The 19,265-nt window shown below is 33.5% G+C and overlaps 2 protein-coding genes across 2 annotated transcripts in view; both read right to left on the reverse strand.

The window, feature by feature from the left end:
* lqf (epsin homolog lqf) overlaps positions 1 to 11,297 on the reverse strand; it is an 84,941-nt gene extending 73,644 nt beyond the window's left edge. Inside the window, exon 1 of the mRNA XM_090104234.1 lies at positions 11,164 to 11,297. The gene's annotated coding sequence lies outside the window, so the exon portion shown is untranslated. The remainder of the gene's footprint in view (positions 1 to 11,163) is intronic.
* LOC149906233 (C-type mannose receptor 2-like) lies at positions 1,783 to 16,145 on the reverse strand. The gene is made up of 6 exons (XM_090104404.1): positions 16,091 to 16,145; positions 14,419 to 14,532; positions 5,298 to 5,438; positions 3,878 to 4,075; positions 2,957 to 3,211; positions 1,783 to 2,549 (listed from the first exon to the last, which is right to left on the reverse strand). Exons 1-6 carry the CDS (start codon positions 16,143 to 16,145, stop codon positions 2,386 to 2,388), a joined length of 927 nt encoding a protein of 308 aa, XP_089960530.1. The 3' UTR covers positions 1,783 to 2,385.
* Positions 16,146 to 19,265: the final 3,120 nt, after the last annotated feature.

The following is a 19,265-nucleotide window of genomic DNA, read 5'->3' on the forward strand; positions in this document are numbered from 1 at the left end:
GAGGGCAGGAAAATGCTGCTACTCTTACACAGTTCCGGATAATGTACTGCGCTCTATAGACACCAAGGAAATATATAGTCTTGGCAATGAGACTTCCACGTCTACGTCAAAATTATCGGCTGCGGATGAAGACCAAGATATTAATATTTTATTTGATAATAACACACTCGAATAAGAGATGTTATTATTTATGATATCATTATTTACATATGTGTAAATAAATGTGTTGGATAAATAAAATTTTAAGTAAAATGTCGTTTTATTTGACATTAAAAATTTTTAGCAAAATATTTAGCTTAATTATAAATCCTTTAGCAAAATTTTGGCAAAATTTTAACAGCGATTTAGCAAATTTTATGTTAGTCTTGCTGGCAACACTGGACACAAGTTTATGAACATGTCACCCGACTAAAACGATTTTAAAAACGTTATCACGTTAAAAATTAAAAAAATTCTAAATTATTTATTTCTTTCCTTTACATAAACAAATTTGTGATTGGAACACTCCTAGTAAGCAAATAAAATGCTTGTGTCAGGAGGTTCCGCTCTTCCTTAACACTATTACAGAAACATAAATAAAACAATATGAATGAATAGGTACAATGCAAAAACATAAAAGAAAAGAAATAATTTAATAAAAAAATATCGGTATCGGTTGATTTATTATCGGCGATACCGATATATCGGCTTGCCGATATATCGGCCGATATATCGGTATCAGTATCGGTATCGTTACATCCCTAGTAATAACGCTAAAGAATAGAAACTACTATCGCTAATTTTTGACATAAACTCATGATATTTTAGTAATGACGGCGACGACTACGACCAAAATTGTCCTCCAGACAAAATTGGTTCAAAATAAAATATTAAAATTTCCCGTCATACTGGTATTCGAAAAGAAAAAAAAATTCGATTGTCGGCGAGACGGTAAGTTAATCATATAATCACCTTTTACCAAAATTGTAGATCATAAAATTATCTATAAAAAACTTCAAATACATTTTTTTCTAGGTGTTTTTAATACGTTCGTTTCTACAAAAAATCTATTTTTTCATTCACTGATCTCAAAAAAAAAAATTCCAAGCACCAAAACGTCAGGAAATTTTAATATTTTATTCTAATTGTGTTTTACACAATTTTGTTAAATTGAGACTGGATGAAAATTTTGTTCGTGGTCGTCGTCGTCGTTGGTAGGGTGAACAAATCCTTAGCAAAACATCATACGCTTATGTCAATTAGTATCGATAGCGGATTCTATTCCTTTGCGTTTTGACGTTTCTCGGCGCTCAGTTGCTGCACGATATATTGTCAAAAACATCCATACAAGGAAGGAAGAAAAATAAATTTGCTCCCTTCCCCCATGGTGCCTAAAAATAATATGACATAATTTAAAATAAATTTTACGTAGAAAATTAATTAGGCATTTATTTTTTTATTTTTTAGCTCAGTTTAGTAATAAATTTTACTAACAGTTCTTTTAATTATTTATGGTATGTTTATTCAATAAAAGTTAAGTAGTAACTACTATGCAGTCACTATTCCACGCGGACGAAGTCGCGGGCACAGCTAGTACACAATAAAACAATCATTCATAATGAAAAATATTTAAATTTTCAAACCAATGCGCAAATCTTAAAATATAAATAAACCGAAATATACATGTGTGTTTTTAATTAAAAATCAATATCATTAGTAATTCCAGTCTATGTAAAATTAGAAGCAGTCTGTAAAAATCAGTCATCAGGTAAAGATAGAGCTCTTAATGTAATGATACAATTTTCGACCAAAAAATTGAATGAAATGAATGGATGAAATACTCTTTATTGTACATACACAGTAATAAATTTTGTTACATAGTTAAGATAGCTTATAATAGAGATACAATGAGCGGCTTTATCGCTCGTGAGCGATTTCTTCCAAGCAACTCGAAAAAATTGTATGCGAACAGAGTCACGACCATATGCTTACCCATCTCCTGTACTATAAGATAAAATACGGCTTAAAAAGCTTTCAAGGCGCTTTGTTCTCGTCTTTACTTAAGGAAAAGTTTACAAACGTTTTAAAGGGTGGCCTATCTTTAGACTAACAAGTCTTAAATAACGAAGCACTCCTATTTAGAAAAGTACATATTTTAATTATTCTTAGAAACTTTAGTGACAACAAGCTAGAGCTAAACAGATAAATGGACATTCGGACAAAATTCCGGTGTATAAGATGTATGATGACATGTAAATTGGATAATATTATAGTAAAATAAGGGTTGAAACAGCTCATACATGTATATGCTCAACATGGATGAAGTCATGAAGATGCAGACGTTAATTCAAACATAGTATGTTTTTACGTTTTAATTCTTACGTCTAAAGTCGTACAGTCGATAAATTACAATAGGCTATCGAAATTCTTTTCACAAATGAAGGGTGATCGATTATCACACCACAGGGCATCAAGTATCCCGTCTCTGTACATTCCACCACATTTTAGATAATACTCATCAAGTTGGTCCGCCTCGAGTTGATTATAGCCAGCTTCTTGTAAGGTTTGTCCTGTTAAAGATAAAACATTAATTTCATGGTATACAAGGGTAGAGTGAGATCCAGTGCCGACAGATCTTACTTATTTTCTGATTAATTATTCAATTTTATTTTATAATTTTGTTATGTGGAATATGTACAAAAATCAATTTTACAATTTAAGTTATCCGTGCTTTTAAGTTTTCTTTTGCAGGTGATATTTGCAAATAGTCAGTTTTTTCATTTAAAAAATAAGATCTGGTACTGGCAAACTAGAAAAGCGCTAGAAAGGCACCTTTAATATTATAACATTATTCCAATTAACTTTTAATTATAAGTTATTTTTAATAGAAAAATATTAATAAAATCGTCTGATTAGTTCTTTGGTTTATTCCATGTTTAATCAATAAAAAAAAAATATTGAATCTACATGAACTTACCTTCTACAGTCGTCCAAACTATATCGTCTCCCCAATCATTGAATCCCAAAAGAGTGAGTTGCTCGTAAATTGTAAAAAGCATTTTTTCAGGAGGATATTTTGCAGCAAGGTCGGCTAGAACTGTGGCTTCCACTTCACTGTTAATGATAGCCAAGTGACCACCTTCTGCTGCGCAAGTCATGAAGGCCCTGGTCCAGTTTCTGGCCACCCAATGGAATTTGTAGCACTTGCCAGTTCTGTTGTCCAAAACGTATTCTAAAGAAGAGGAAAGATTGGATGCAAGTTTCTAATATTTTCAAAGAGTAAACGAGTATACAATATGGTTCTAAAAAACTCAGCTGATTTTAATTTAATGTAAGTACCTATTTATTGTAAAAATTTTTGAACACACATTACACTGCTTTTTTTTTTTTTTTTTTTTTTTTGTTAAGGCACCCGTCATCACAGGGTGTTCGCGCCACCTCTGGATTATAGTCCAGAGACTTTTTTTGCTTTTTTTTTTTTTTTTTTTTGTTCAATTTTTAGAAATATTAACATACTGGTAACATATAAATATAAATAATGTACAATTAAAATTATAAGAACTTAAATTAAATTACAATATAAAATAGAATCAAAATTATTAAGTGAAAATTCAATAAAAAACTGCTCTACAATGACAGTATACAAAGACAGACTGCGATGTTTTGCATTATTATTTTATATTTTTTTTTATTGTACAATAGGGGAGTGCTTGGCCACAATCTCGCCTGATGGTAAGCTGAGATGTGGCCTAAGATGGAGCGCGCTTCCCTAGAATAAATTGAAAATGAAAAATTATTATTTCAGCGATTATGTTTCCAGTCATAGCAGAGCATGAAACATAATCATTGATCTTATTTACTAACTAAATTATAACGCAAATATGACTGTATACTTCACCTCTATCCACAGTCCCACACTCAGCTGTCACAGGGACATGTTGGGTCTTATCTCGGAAGCAGATGTAAGGGTAGACATCGAAGCAGTTGACATCAGCTATCGTCCCGTTTGCCACCATTACGATGCATCTCTCGTCATTCCCTAGATTATCAGGCTCATAGTCCATCCATTTAAGGGGCATTCTGTTTAAAGGGACACCTGTGTTAAACATGTCACATATTATTTAAATTCAAGTTCAACATTTTAACGTGTAAGATTTACTAAATTGAATTTTGGGATATTATAGTAAAATTTGTTGTCTACAATTTTAATTTTCCTTTTTTAGGTGCATGTGTCGTGTGACTAATGGTGGGTATTTTTTAATTTTTTCCTACTTCATTAGGATCATCATCTATTTAATAGATCTAGAGCCCACGACGGCCAGACATTCCTTTCTTTAATAAAGTTGAAAGTTTCTATGTATATGTCTCCGATAAAGATAAGAACGACTAGCGATTATCAAGTCTGGGTTGTGGTTACTTTGGCAGGAAACAGGTAGTAAGGGTGTATAAAATTGTACCTAACTTTCATTATAGTTTAAAAGCTAAATTTTATATATGTTACTTGGGGACCTATAAAAAGATGTTACCTTAAGAGCCAGACAGTTTTCATGGTTCTTACATCTAGCCAGACACATTTAAAAAATAACTAACATATCATCAAATTCACATAACTACCTAAAAGCGTAACAAATATGAAATAACCCACTAAAGCATTAGTTAACTATAATTATTAAAAAAATAATAGTATAATATACAAGTAATAAAGTTATTACTTATCTTTTACGAGGACTTATGATGATGGAATTTCACATATCCCGATGACTTTTTTATTGTGTCATCGAGATACGTGAAATTCCATCATCATAAGTCCCCGTAAAAGATAAGTAATAACATTATTACTTATATCATTTATATATTATACTATTATATTTTTAATAATTATAGTTAACTAATATTTTTAGTGGGTTATTTCATATTTGTTACGCTTTTAGGTAGTTATGTGAATTTGATGATATGTTAGTTATTTTTTAAATGTGTCTGGCTAGATGTAAGAACCATGAAAACTGTCTGGCTCTTAAGGTAATATCTTTTTATAGGTCCCCAAGTAACATATATAAAATTCAGCTTTTAAACTATAATGAAAGTTAGGTACAATTTTATACACCCTTACTACCTGTTTCCTGCCAAAGTAACCACAACCCAGACTTGATAATCGCTAGTCGTTCTTATCTTTATCGGAGACATATACAGAGAAACTTTCAACTTTATTAAAGAAAGGAATGTCTGGCCGTCGTGGGCTCTTGATCTATAAATTACAATTACATAATATTCGTATAATTTTAAAGTTTTTTTTCACTTATGTTCCAAAAATTGCATACCATCAACCGAATGAAAGTCTCCTTTAGAAAATAATGCGTGAATTCCTGTGAATATACCGGTGCGTTCCGAGTGGGTATCTTTGATGGTCCTCTTCATCACCTCCTGGAGGTTTGCTGTCTTCGGTGATAGTAATATTGCACCTGATGACAGAAAAACATGGTGAACAATTATTATTGCTTCTTCTAGTTCGGCCTACTGAAAAATTGCATAATCAGGAACAGCGTTCGGACCACAGACATGTATATTTTAGTAGACAACGCAAGTACCGCGATCTGTATGAAAACCAAGCGTGTCATATTTTTTGTACTGACCTTGACGCGTTATGACGTCACGAGCGCTTTTTAGTGATGGTAATTTCATTTTACGCTAAATCGATTAGGACGCCACTCGCGCGGCGATTCTAGTATCGTCCTATCCCATCGAAGTAAATCGAAAGAAATCAGATCAAACGGTTCTAAGAGGTAGACAGATCTATTTTTTTTTTTTTTTTTTTTTTTTTTTTTTTTTTTTTATTTGGCTCACAAATCGAAGTTGTCACTCAAATAGCCCTAAAAACAATTCACCAGAACAAAACATTTGCGGTGCAACTCCTAAAACCAGTGAGCACATCGTGCCCAGTAAAACTACATAAAATAACACTACTACTACTATTTTTTAGGTACTCAACGCAGAGTATATTTTACTTCTGGCTGAGGCTAGAGAACTCGAGAAAATATCGAAATCATACCTAATTCCATTATAGTACGAACAGCACCTGTATAAAGGAGAATTTTGACCTACGTTAGTACGACAATAGGGTAATTTAAAGCACTTCCTATTTTCCAAACGGCTAGCAGGACGTGGAACTTCTATTTTAATGCGCGAAAGGAGTTCAGGGCAATCCACAAGACCATGTATCAGTTTGTACAGAAACAGTATGTCCAAACCTTTGCGGCGCACACTTAGAGGCCTCATTTTGTAAAAACTCAATCTTTTTTCGTATGATACCAATGTTTTGCATTGATTATTAATGTACGACAGTTGATATACAAATCTTTTCTGAATTCTCTCCAATCTACTGGAATGCACAGCATAGCTGGGAGACCAAACACAGCTGTTATATTCCAAGACACTTTTTACAATGCAATTGTAAATAGGAATCACAACACAAGGGTCCTTAAAATATTTTAATTGCCTAGAAATGAATCCGGAAAGACTGGACGATTTACTTATTATGTGATCCATGTGATCTTTGAAATTCAGTGAACTGTCCACCATGACTCCTAAGTCTCTAATACTGTATACTTGTTTAAGATTGCTACTTTTTAAAATATATGAAAGAGGTAACGTGTTCTTCTTTTTTGTGAAGTTCATGCAATAACATTTATTTTCATTTAATAGCATTCTGTTCCTGAGACACCAATCTTCAACGTGGTATAATTCTTTTTGTAGCATATTCTTATCGTCTTCGCATTGAATTCGCATATACAATTTTAAATCGTCCGCATACATTTTAAAATTACATTTTAGACTATTGGCAAGATCATTTACAAATAATAAGAAAAAAAGGGGACCCAGATGGGATCCCTGAGGCACGCCCGTTGGGATTACATTAGCTCGTGATGTATATCCTCGAATCTTGACTAATTGAGTCCGGTTACTTAAGTATGATTCGCACCAGCGGTACAAGGACCCATGAATACCCAATTCATAAATCTTTCTTAGTAATAAATTATGATCAATTAAATCGAACGCCTTACTAAAGTCCGTGTAAATAGCGTGGATTTCCTGTCCTTCATCGATAGCGCCGGCAACATCCTCAATGAAACTGACTAAGTTAGTGGTGGTAGATTTCTTTGGTAAAAAACCATGTTGTTCTGGGTGCAGTTTATGTTTAACATGCCAGTAAATTTTCTGTTGAACCAGCGATTCTAAAACTTTACCAGGTGCCGGAAGAACAGACACAGGTCGGTAATTCGATACAGCGTTCCTATCACCATTTTTATGTATTGGTGTTAACCGCGCCCTTTTCCAGTGCAGTGGGAAAATGCCATCTTTTAAAGATCTATTGTATAATTCACACAAAGGCCCAGACAAACTATCCGCGCAGTTTTTAAGAAAAACGTTCGGTATATCGTCCAAGCCGGATCCTTTATTTGGGTCAAGTTTTTTTAAAGCTGTACGTACCTCATATTCACTTAAACAAATATTACTTATTGAGTTCAAACAATCAGGTAACACAGATGGGGGGTTATTTTGTGGTTGGGATATTATAGAAGATGGCAGTAATTCATATACCGATTGAAAATATTCCGAAAATAACTCGCATATTTCTTCTCCACCGGAGGCCGTTTTAGTACCTAAGATCATCTGGTTAGGAATAGAACCACTGTTGCGCTTTAAATTATTCACAAAGGACCATATATGTTTAGGGTTAGTTTTCAGTGTATTCCCAGCATTTTCTTTAAAATTCTTTAAACATTTTTTTAACATACTATCATATCTTTTTCTCAGAATATAAACTGTTTCTTTGTCCCTCGGATTTTTGTATAATTTATACCTTTTATTGTATTTATTCTTTTCTTTCGCACATTTTATTAAAGCTGAACTAAACCAGATTGGATAGTTTTCACTTTTAGGTTTACTTAAAGGAGTATTTGCCTCTATAATGGGAACGATGGATGAATAAAAACTGTTAACCATCTGATCGAGACTCTTATCATCTTCCCAAATTTTTGACCATTGTAAACGCGACAGTTTTTCATTCATATCGGTATAATTAGCTTTTTTAAAATTAAAAAATGGAGTTCTTACCTGTTTTAGAGAGATTTGACTTTTTCCTGTACTCAATTCTATCTCAAGAGCTGGATGATATGAATCTAAATTTATTAATGGCTGTTGACATAAATTAACCTGTATTAGCTTAGGAGTATCCGTAAGAACGAGGTCCAGGATACCACCTCTATCGTTTTTAATAAAATTGCATTGGCTTAAATTGTTAAAGATAATATCATCCAAAAATATGTTTTCCACATTATTACAATTCGATCTTGACGGTACGCAAGATGAGCTTTTGTCGTGTTCCCAAATTATATTCGGCATATTAAAATCACCCAATAATAGAGTAGATGATTGTTTAATCTTGTTACCTCTTAGCTTGTTACAAATTACATTGGTGACATTTTTATCAAATAATTTTACATAATCAAGAGTTATTGGAGGAGGCATATATACAGCACAGATATTTAGGTAATAATGTTTAGACCCGCTAGCTATATCAATCGTTAGCCATATATCTTCGCAATTGGATTCCCATGAGCGCCTTCTTGTAACATTTAAACGTTTATGTACAGCAATGCAGACCCCTCCGCCGTCTTTTTTGCTGAGGCATGATCGTGTGGATTTACGATCCCGTCTATAAACATTATACCTATTATCCAGAATCTCATAATCATAAACAGATTCATTAAGCCAGGTTTCTGTCAGTACTATAACGTCATAATCACTTTGTAACACATTTAAGAAAAAAAATTCAGTTTTGGTTCTCAAACCTCTTACATTTTGATAATATATACTTAAAAACATAAAAAACGACAAAATAATAAATAACAGTTAGGAAAAGTTAATTAGGGTACCTATAACTAATTATTACAGGTTTTTAATCGTCTCCTCACTATCTATTAATACAGGTTTTGATGCTACGTTTTTACGGACGAATATTTTACCGTTCCTAACCCATATAAAATCGTATTGTTTGTGCTTAATAGCTATTCGCGTAGATGCATGCAGTTTCTTATTCGCAGGGGACAGATGCTCGGTGACAAAAATTGGCTTATTGCCTGATATACCTAGATGCCCGGAGTGCAGCTTCTCCTGAGAATTGGTTCTATTAAATGTTCGAACGGCTGCCAGTAGTTCGTCTCGTACGCGAGGACTAATCAATTTCACTACTATTGATCGTGGTCTGTCAGTTTGTTGATTCAATTTTTGAACTCTGTGGAAGTCAACAATCTCGTGATCGACTATTTCTCTCGATACAACCCTTCCAAGCTGTTTAATAGTCGTCAGAATATTTTCACTTCTGTTCTCAGGTACACACTGAATCTCAATGTTACACGACCGTGATTTTTGCTCTATATTATTTAACTGAATATTTACATTAGTGATTTGAGAACGGAGCTCTTCGTTGTGCAACGTGAGAGTTTCTATTATCTTAGCCTTTTCCTTCACTTCTTTATTTAAATCATCAAACTGCGCAGTCACGTAGTTGATACTAGTTTTTACTTGCTCCAACTCCTGATGTATAGCTTTATTATGTTCAGCAATCTGCAGTTTGACTTGTGAAAGAATAGTAGCGGTTGACTCTTTTAATTTTTCTTCAAAGTACAACTTGAGGTCCTCTAATACAAAGTCACATGTACTGCTTGAAGTTAATGGTGGGCTGGGTACAATTTGCGGTCTTATAGGTGTGTTCGTGTTATCACCCCTTTTATCAGTACTCTTACAGTCAGGACACTTCCAATTGGCTTTGGTTTGTTTCGATTCCTTATTAAAATTTTCATTCGATATGCCCAAACACTGATAGTGATACTGCCCAGAACACAAAGAACAAATTTTAGAATCAATTGGTTTTATAATCCTGTTGCAAGCCCTGCACTTCATTATTAAGAAACGCTGCGGTGTATAATGTTTTTATGATGCGTTAAATGGAACGTTATTCTTACTAATCTGTGATGCTGACGAGTTGGTAATGTTGGTAGACTGTATCGTTGACTTTGTCAAGATCAAATGACAGTGAGTATTTAAAACTTGACATCGGTTTATTAACTTACTATTTGCGGGTATATTAAACTTTGTCTTTCTCAACAAGTTCGAAATCACTCAATATCTTGTTAAATATTGATGATTCAGTGGAGATAACAATAATTAATTAAATTCACAAAGTGCCACTCAAGATTCACCAACTTCAAAACGGAATTGCTCGCAAATCGTATGTAAATAATATTTATAATTTTATTAACACTGTGTCACGTAGTTAAGCTTTGACAGATTTTGTGAAATAGTAAAATAGTGAAATAGTGAAATAGTAGTAGTAATCTATGTCTAAGAGGTAGTAAAATAAATGAATCGTAATCGATTACTAAATCGATCCAAGACAGAAAAATGATAATTACCATAGTCCATAGACAGAGGAATGATAAAATAAAATTATAAACCTTTTAATATTCTAACAAGTAAACTAATGTGTTTTAGCTTTTTCTTACATATGCCCATTGAGTTACCATGTACTACGTACTAGAGAGGCCATCGAAAGAAAGTAATGAAACTGTCAATCAATCAATCTTTATGTCCCGTTGCATTGATCCATTTTTCTTTTATGTTCGGGTTACTTGGAAAACTGAAAAAACAAACATAGTCTAAGCAATAAGGAGTTTTCTTAAAAAACTCCCAAGATGACACTTTAACTAATGGCGTCCATGTCATAATATTTATTTTTAGTACCTTTGTATTAAAATACTTAAAAGTTTTAGGTCAAGTCCTATTAAATGACAAAAAAAATCTATGCCTTTTTTTCTGAAAAATTGCTACTTCAAATTATCATTTTTCTGTTCGATTATAAAATCGATTAGAATCGAGAACTGTTGCATCAAATGAACATCACTAACCACAAAATTGGACAGAAAAATGAGAACAGAAAAATGAGAAGACGCTATTCATTGCTTGTTATCATACGACGCGATCTTTACCGTGCCAAGTAAAAGCCGCAATGTATTCCGAATCATTTCGTATGAGTTGGTATCCGTGTTTGTCACGATCGTTTTCCACAGATATTCTTTATTTGATTTTAAAATAAATAGTGCATATTCTGATTAGAAAATTACTGACCGGTGGAAGGAAACATCTCTGCTAACTCGGCCACTCACAGTTGTGGAGTTTCTACAGTTTATAACGGCGCAATTCGGCATTTTACTTTATTCAGCTTCACGTCTTTCCTTGGCGAACTGCAAGCGCGGACTGAGTGTAGGCCAGCGTCAAGTAAGGTTCATAAACTTAGTTTGGACACGGGAAGTACATACACTCGCTTAGTCTATCTTGATACATGTCTGTGGTTCGGACAGTTGACAATTAACGAGCGTCGAATTGTAATTCAAATATTATCGAAAAATATAGCGTTAAATTATATTTTATTACTAGCTGTCCCGGCGAACTTTGTACCGCCCTGTCAATGAATGTTGTGTTACCTTTTAGCTGAACTAATTTAGGCTTTGATTAAGTAATACAATGATACAAAATAAATATTTATATGGATTGATATGTAATGGTATTTTAATTTATTACTTGAAACACGTCTCAGAGAAAAATGATTGAATTTTAATAAGTTGTGCAGCATGCATTAACTCTTTTCATTCTTTAACTGTTATCGACCACGCCATTGTTTCGTTTCACTTTAGTTGTGATAATAATTCTACCATTATCATTGGGCGATCGACGCTGATACAGTGGGTAACCATCGTTGCCTGTGATGGTCTCTGCCATCAATTTTCGTGGATACCTTTTGGTACACTCGCTGTCAACCATGCATGGTGTTTGTTGGTTGATGGTTTCACACGGTCCATGAATCATATTCGTGACAACAACGACATGTCGGTCTGGATCGGTTTCAGGATTAGCAATCCCCGCACACTCATATATTTTATTCTTTTGACTAACCAAATTAAAATGTGTGCATGCTGCAAGCCAGATTTTCGTCATTCGATTGAATACATCCATCATTGAATAATCCCAAAGATGTCTTCCTTTAATGTAACTCATCAGTAATCGGATTTTTTGGTTGAAAACACGTGTGGTGATGTCGTGCCGATCACTTGATCCGTCCGTCCGGGAAGCAACAGTTGAATAATTTCCATCCATTTCGGATTACATATAAATGTAATGAATAGATCTGGCCGACCATAATGACGAACATATTATTATGTCATTGCATCTTGCACATATTCACTTGGACTACCTGTGTATGTTGCCGGTAAAATAATCAATAGACCAACATTTTCTGCATCTTCTTCTGTGCTAATTGCACGGCGTAAATGGATGCAATCTTCAAAACGCAATTTAACTTGTTTATAGCTACGCAATATTGTTGACGCAGCCGACGAAATCGCAACAAATAATTTGAATTTTTACATTTTTATAGAATTTTTTTTTAATTTTAATTTTTTCTAGCTGGCCCGGCGAACTTCGTACCGCCCAGTCAATGAATGTCGTGTTACCTTTGGGCTATTGGGCTTGGAACTAATTTAGGATTTGATGAATGGAATACAATGATACAAAATAAATAAAGATATATAACAGCATTTTATTTCGATGAATAACACATAGGTACAGGTAAATAGAATAAAAAAAACACAATAATTAGATACTTAATTACTTCATACACGTGCCAGAGAAAAATTATCGAATTAAACTACGTTTTGCAGCCTGGGATGCATTCGGATTAACTCTTTTCATTCTTACTGGTGTCGACCACGAAATCGTTTCCTTTCACTTTAGTTATGATAGTTCTACCACTATCATCTTGTTGCCTGTGATAGTTTCTACAGTAAATTTTCGTAGATTCCTTTTGGTACACTCGCTGTCAACTATGCATGGTGTTTGTTGGTTGATGGTTTCACACGGTCCATGAATCATATTCGTGATAACAACGACATGTCGGTCTAGATCGGTTTCAGGATTAGCAATCCCCGCACACTCATATATTTTGTTCTTTTGACTAACCAAATTAAAATGTGTGCATGCTGCAAGCCAGATTTTCGTCATTCGATTGAATACATCCATTGAATAATCCCAAAGATGTCTTCCTTTAATGTAACTCATCAGTGATCGGATTTTTTAGTTGAAACCATGTGTGGTGATGTCGTGCCGATCACTTGATCCGTCCGTCCGGGAAGCAACAGTTGAATAATTTCCATCCATTTCGGATTACATATAAATGTAATGAATAGATCTGGCCGACCATAATAACGAACATATTATTATGTCATTACATCTTGCACATATTCACTTGGGCTAGATACCTGTGTATGTCGCCGGTAAAATAATCAATAGCCCAACATTTTCAGCATCTTCTTCTCTGTGCTAATTGCATCGCGTAAATGGATGTAATCTTCAAAACGCAACTTAGCTTGGTTCAACCGAATGAGCCAGGGCCTCCGTTTCAATTTTAACGTTATAATATTATTTCAACGTAATATTGTTGAAGCAGTCGACGAAATCGCGACAAATAATTGTCAGAATTTTTACATTTTTATAGATTTTTTTTAAAATAATTAATTGAACTATCCTTCTTGGTTAGTTTCCTCACCGAAAATACCTTATCGATTTCTGAAAGCACGCGTAAACACAAATATTTGAGGAATTTTTATGTATCTTTGTTTACTTGCACTTTTCAATAATTGATTTAAAAAAAAATACAGACAATAGTTTATTCACCCTTTTTACTTTTTAATTATTTTACACAAAATACATTTTTGAACACATGAATGTCAAACAATATTTTCCGTATTTGACAGGATTGACAACTAATGATTGACATGTACGAAAATCAAAATTATTTTTATATTTTGAAATTTAAATACACGATGGATATTATGTTGTCGATTCAAAAGTCTTGTTTTAATGCGTTCTTCAATTCGAGTGGAACTGAGAGTACAAATACCGTCAAATGTTTGACAGAAAGTAGGTATGTGGTCAACTTTTATATGGGAAAATGGAATTGTCGTCTTACTATATCTTACTCGCAATTATTCGAATTTTTCTCACCTTTTAAACCTTCCCTAGACCTCCACGAATAATTCAAGACCAAGATAAGATAAATCCGTTCAGCCGTTCTCGAGTTTTAGCGAGACTAACGAACAGCAATTCATTTTTATATATATAGATAACTTAAAGGTGCTTATAATTTTTAATTTTAAATAAACTATTTTAGAAAACCTTGTTTAAACTTTTTGAAGGAGTTTAATTTTATGTTGAAATTACTTTCTTATATCAAGAGTGGTGAAGTAAAAAGTATTTTTGGTAATTTTTTTACGAGTGCCTTATAACATTTTCATTCTTTTAGTCTGACCACCTAACACCCAGGGTTACCTTCAAGGTGACACCGCAGCCTGGCCTCCTGCCAGGTCGCGGGGACCTGATGATGCTTGATCCATCCACTCGCTTCGTGGCTGTACTCGTAGTCATACCGGAATGTTATACTATCTGCAAAACCATTGGATAGATTAATTATATTTATAATTTAGAATATTCCAGCCAATTTAATGACACGGACTTATATCAAAATAAAAACGAATGAAAAGCAATTCGAAAAACAAAATGATATGCAAAAATATAAAGTTTACATATTTGATGTTAAAAAAGACAAAAAAGAAAGATTTGTTAATCAAAACAACTATTCTATTCTTTAAATTAAAAATATGGGTTACCTATCTTAATCTCGAATTTTAATATTCCGAATATCATAATCCAGAAAACGTTTGGACATTTTTTCATAACCCCGAATTTTAAAATTTCGAAGTTTTGTTTGCCATATAATCGCAACTCCGAATTTCATTTGCCCATTTCTTTATTTGTACGACGTTTTACAATCCAGACGAATGAGTTCCAGACATACGAAATCTAAATGCACAAAATCCAGATGACCGTAATCCATATGCACGAAAGCCAGATTTTTAAAACACAAATTTTTGAAATACAGTTGATTGATATCCAGACAAACAATGTCCAGATTTTTGAAATTCAAATAAACGATATCCAGAAAAACGAAATCCTTCCAGGGGGTCGCAGCACGAACCAAACCTAACCTTCTGAATAGATTTTAACACTTTAACCTTTCTGTAATGGGCAAGTGAAACAATAGCGAGTCGGTTCTGGCACTCGCCGGCCGCTGCCGCGGCACGCTCGCTTCGCTCGCTCGGCTCGTGCATGGGAAGTCACAGTTCAAACCTAACCTAACCTACTGAGTCGAATTTGACACTTAAAGCTTTCTGTAATGGGCAAGTGAAACAATAGCGAGTCGGTTCTGGCACTCGCCGGCCGCTGCCGCGGCACGCTCGCTTCGCTCGCTCGGCTCGTGCATGGGAGGTCACAGTTCAAACCTAACCAGCTAACCTACTGAGTCGAATTTGACACTTAAACCTTTCTATAATGGGCAAGTAAAACAATTTACTTACTGGTAATGTTTATTTTCAGGCAATAGTAAAAGGTATAATCACGATTGTATGGGAACCAAATAAAGAGATTATGAAAATCTGGCAATAGTTTATCTGCTATACGATTATATGGGAACCAAATAAAAAGATTATGAAAAGTTGGTAATAGTTTATTTGGAAAATGGTACGATGGGAAACAAAAAAAAGTATTCTGAGAATCTGGTATAACTATATCTGGATTATGAGAATACGGGAAACAAAAAAATACTTTTTAAAAATCTGGTTTTGGTGTATCTGGAAATTGATTCATCTGGGAAATTAAATAAGGAATTTTAAAAAGTTGTCATTCATAACATCTGTCTTTTAAAAGTTCTAACAACCGTTTTCGGGATTTTAAGATTCGGGTAATAGAAATTCGAGTTTTTAATAGGTTACCAAAAATATGATATGATTACAAGCGTGTTTTGAAAAGGGACACCACAGAGCAAGTAATAAGGGACACTAGGAATTTCGCGGCTCTATAAGAGCTCGTGGCTCCGTCGCGGTCGGTTAAAAATTGAATCGTTTGGAAAACGTGCATTATACATTAAATAACATTCTAAACTCACCAGCTAAATAAATGCACATTAAGCCCACAGTCAATTTCAATATAGCTTTCGACATGTTGGATCACTTTAAAAGATTAACTAGCAGTGATTAATATTACTAATGTGTATATAATTATTCTATTATCATTTCCTCCGCCTACGTTATTAAATAATCAAGAATATGCAAATGATTCTCTGTGTTTATCTGCACAAGATGGATTATGTTTGCTATGAAAACTATTAATTGCGTGATGATAAGAATTCCACTAGCCCATCCTTTTATTACCATTGTTTTTTGATAAATTTTAGGGGCCCGCGAATGCCTTTAGGTATCAATAAAAAAAAACTCTTTTCAATATTCATAAGTTACTAACATTGTATATTATACATAAGTAAGTAAAAAACATATAAATAGCTCATTAATGACAATTAACGGTATTTTTACTTTTATATAAAATTCATCCAGAACTAATAATAAGTTTTTATTATCTATACAGACCTCACTTAAATAAATCTCAAAATTGTCTAAGTATATCGAAAAATTAATATTGAAAAAGGGAAATCTATTCTTTATTTGTAAGTTTTTGGAAAAATGGGACGTTTGTTTGTTTTTTGTCTGCTAATTTTTGCAGAAGTTAAATGTACCTATGTGAAAAAATAAATTTTATTAAAAGTATCGTTATATTTTTATTGACATTTCATTCACGATTTGCAATTAATCTATACTAATATTATAAAGCTGAAGAGTTTGTTTGTTTGAATGCACCAATCTCGGAACTACTGGTCCGATTTGAAAAATTCTTTCGGTGTTAGATAGCCCATTTATCGAGGACGGGTGTTGGCGCTATCATCACGCTTAGACCAACAGGAGCGGAGCACTGCGGGTAAAACCGCGGGGCACAGCTAATAAAGCATAGATGTGGTTTCAATCAAGATAAGGAAAAATATATGAAATGTTTGCAAATTTTATATTAAAAATTATATAAATGAAAGTGTGGGAAGTTTAATATAGAGTATAAATATTTTTTTCACATAATATATTTTTATTATTTAACTTGTACTAAATCGTTTTCAGGCAAGGATGATGGTTATCGATTCGACTATACCTACTATCCTGAAATCGGTGGCTCCATAAAGTTTCTCTTTGTGCCCGATACCTGGCTCAATGCGTCTTACCACAGACTAATAATAATATACTACGTATACAAGTCTTACACATGTGAGATTGAAGGTATGTACTAGATCTTATAATATAAATGAAATGAAATTATAGTTTATAAAACTAAAAAAACACGGTTTAATATGATAAAACTATTGTCACAGATCCTTGATTAGTTTACAAAGTTAGAATTAAATCTGTCCGTTCAAAGTGGTCAAAAACTAGTCTAAAGGTTACGGTGCATTTACATCAAATGAACATAGAGCTAGAGCTAGAGCTAGAGTATAATGTCGTGATCTTTTAGTGTAAACGAAAATTCGTATTTAGTGTTGTCCAGTATTAGAACATTGCATAGAATATTTTTGATCGCACTAAGAACAACGAAAGAATGCTCTTCCCCTGTTTGCACTAAAAGAATTTGACATTGTGGGGTTAGAATGAGCATTCGCTCGTTTGATGTAAATGCACCGTAACATACAACCGAAGTGAAGCTAATAATATATCCGATTCGACACTAGAAATTCAGTAGGTACTTTGATTCGAAAATTATTAAATATGAGATTGCATAATTACATAATTTTTTTTATCTACACATATTGCTTTTTATGTTTTAGGTAGATGTTAGCATGGCCTCGACACAAGAAACTTGATTAAATTGCTTTCAATATTAAAAATGCGTAATGTACCTGTAGATTTGCACTGTAGATTTTTATTGGAGTTCACTCTATCTTCTCTAAAGGGGACTTTGCGTCAATAGATGGTAGGTATTCTGTGAATTACATTTCAAGTTTTTATAAGCAGAACTAGACTGCAGCTTCGCCCGAGTAGTTAATATAAATACTATTCATGGAGCCCTATTTTCTTAAAATTATTTCTTAGTGTCTATTCGCATGTCAAATTTTAGTCCGTTCAGGTCAGTAGCTAGGGCTGTGCTTCAAAGATTGTGATAGATCCAAGGATAGATCAGTCAGTCTGTCACCTTTGCGTTATAAATATATAAATATTAATAAAATATTTAATGCAAAGTAAGAATTTGTTTCAGAAGTCGGCATTTCTTTCAATTTCTAAGTTTTATTATAAATATAGAAAAAAAATTATTATATATATTACATTTACAAATTCTATCTCTAAAAGGCTTGCATGATTGATGATAATACTGGGACTATCGAATATCAATAAGTTGGGTAGAAGTTATAGTTCTTTGACATAGAGGTAATATTAAAATATGATGTATCTTTCTTTAAATAATAATTTAACTACACTATTTATAAAGAATACAAAATGCTTTCAACGTTACATTTTCTGTGCTTAAAACCTAGTAACTTTCCTTTTTACATCGGATTTAAAAAAAGGAGGAGGTTCACAATCGGGCTTTTTTTAGGTTTGAAACCTAAGAACTTGCGGCTGAGCCGATTTTGATATCTTTTTTTATTTGAAAGCTAGTGTCTGTCATGTCCTATTTGAATTTGGCTTAGTTCTGACAACTTGAAGGTTTTTAATTTTTAAGCTATTGCATAGCTTCTATCGCGGGCCTTGAGCGCGGGGACCGAATCGAGAAATTCCGTAACGAAAAAACCTCACGCTCCCCACTCCGACGGGCTCGGAGGTGTGGCTTGAAGGCATGCTATGCAATAAATAGCTTTACCGAGGCAGTCCCCGAGTGCCACATGTCTTTTTTTTGTTAAAATGTTTATCTTCTCACTTATTGTTTTTCAGACATCTCTTTTTAAATGTCACTTTTACAGAAATGGTGTCTGGAAGAGATTGTTCAATCATTTGTGCGTACTTATCTTGTGCGTGTGTGTGTTCTTTTAAATTATGTGTGCAATAAAGAATTAATTGTTATTTTATTTTAAGGGGTACCATTACTAAGAATACCAATAAAATGGCTTGAAGGTGAGCCTTATTAGGCTGTTAGTATAGTCTTTCTGCAGATGTTAGATGCACTAACCGTCTCCCTTATGTCTGCTTTTTGGAACACGACAAGGTTGTTTCTAAGAACAAATGTGGTACTGTCGACAATGGTAAGTAAAAAAA

This window comes from Colias eurytheme, chromosome 8 (assembly GCF_061535395.1).
Source record: "Colias eurytheme isolate Ceu_HAF_F1 chromosome 8, ilColEury1 Martin Lab GWU primary, whole genome shotgun sequence".
NCBI lineage: Eukaryota > Metazoa > Arthropoda > Insecta > Lepidoptera > Pieridae > Colias > Colias eurytheme.

What these genes read in the sequence shown, in the direction of transcription:
- LOC149906233 (XM_090104404.1), bottom strand. Translation starts at nt 16,145, where the DNA reads ATGTCGAAAGCTATATTGAAATTGACTGTGGGCTTAATGTGCATTTAT. An exon ending in GCTGCGGTGTCACCTTGAAG is followed by an intron (nt 5,439 to 14,418) that starts GTAACCCTGGGT and finishes TTCTGTCATCAG; the next exon opens with GTGCAATATTACTATCACCG. An exon ending in GTGTGGGACTGTGGATAGAG is followed by an intron (nt 3,212 to 3,877) that starts GTGAAGTATACA and finishes CCTCTTCTTTAG; the next exon opens with AATACGTTTTGGACAACAGA.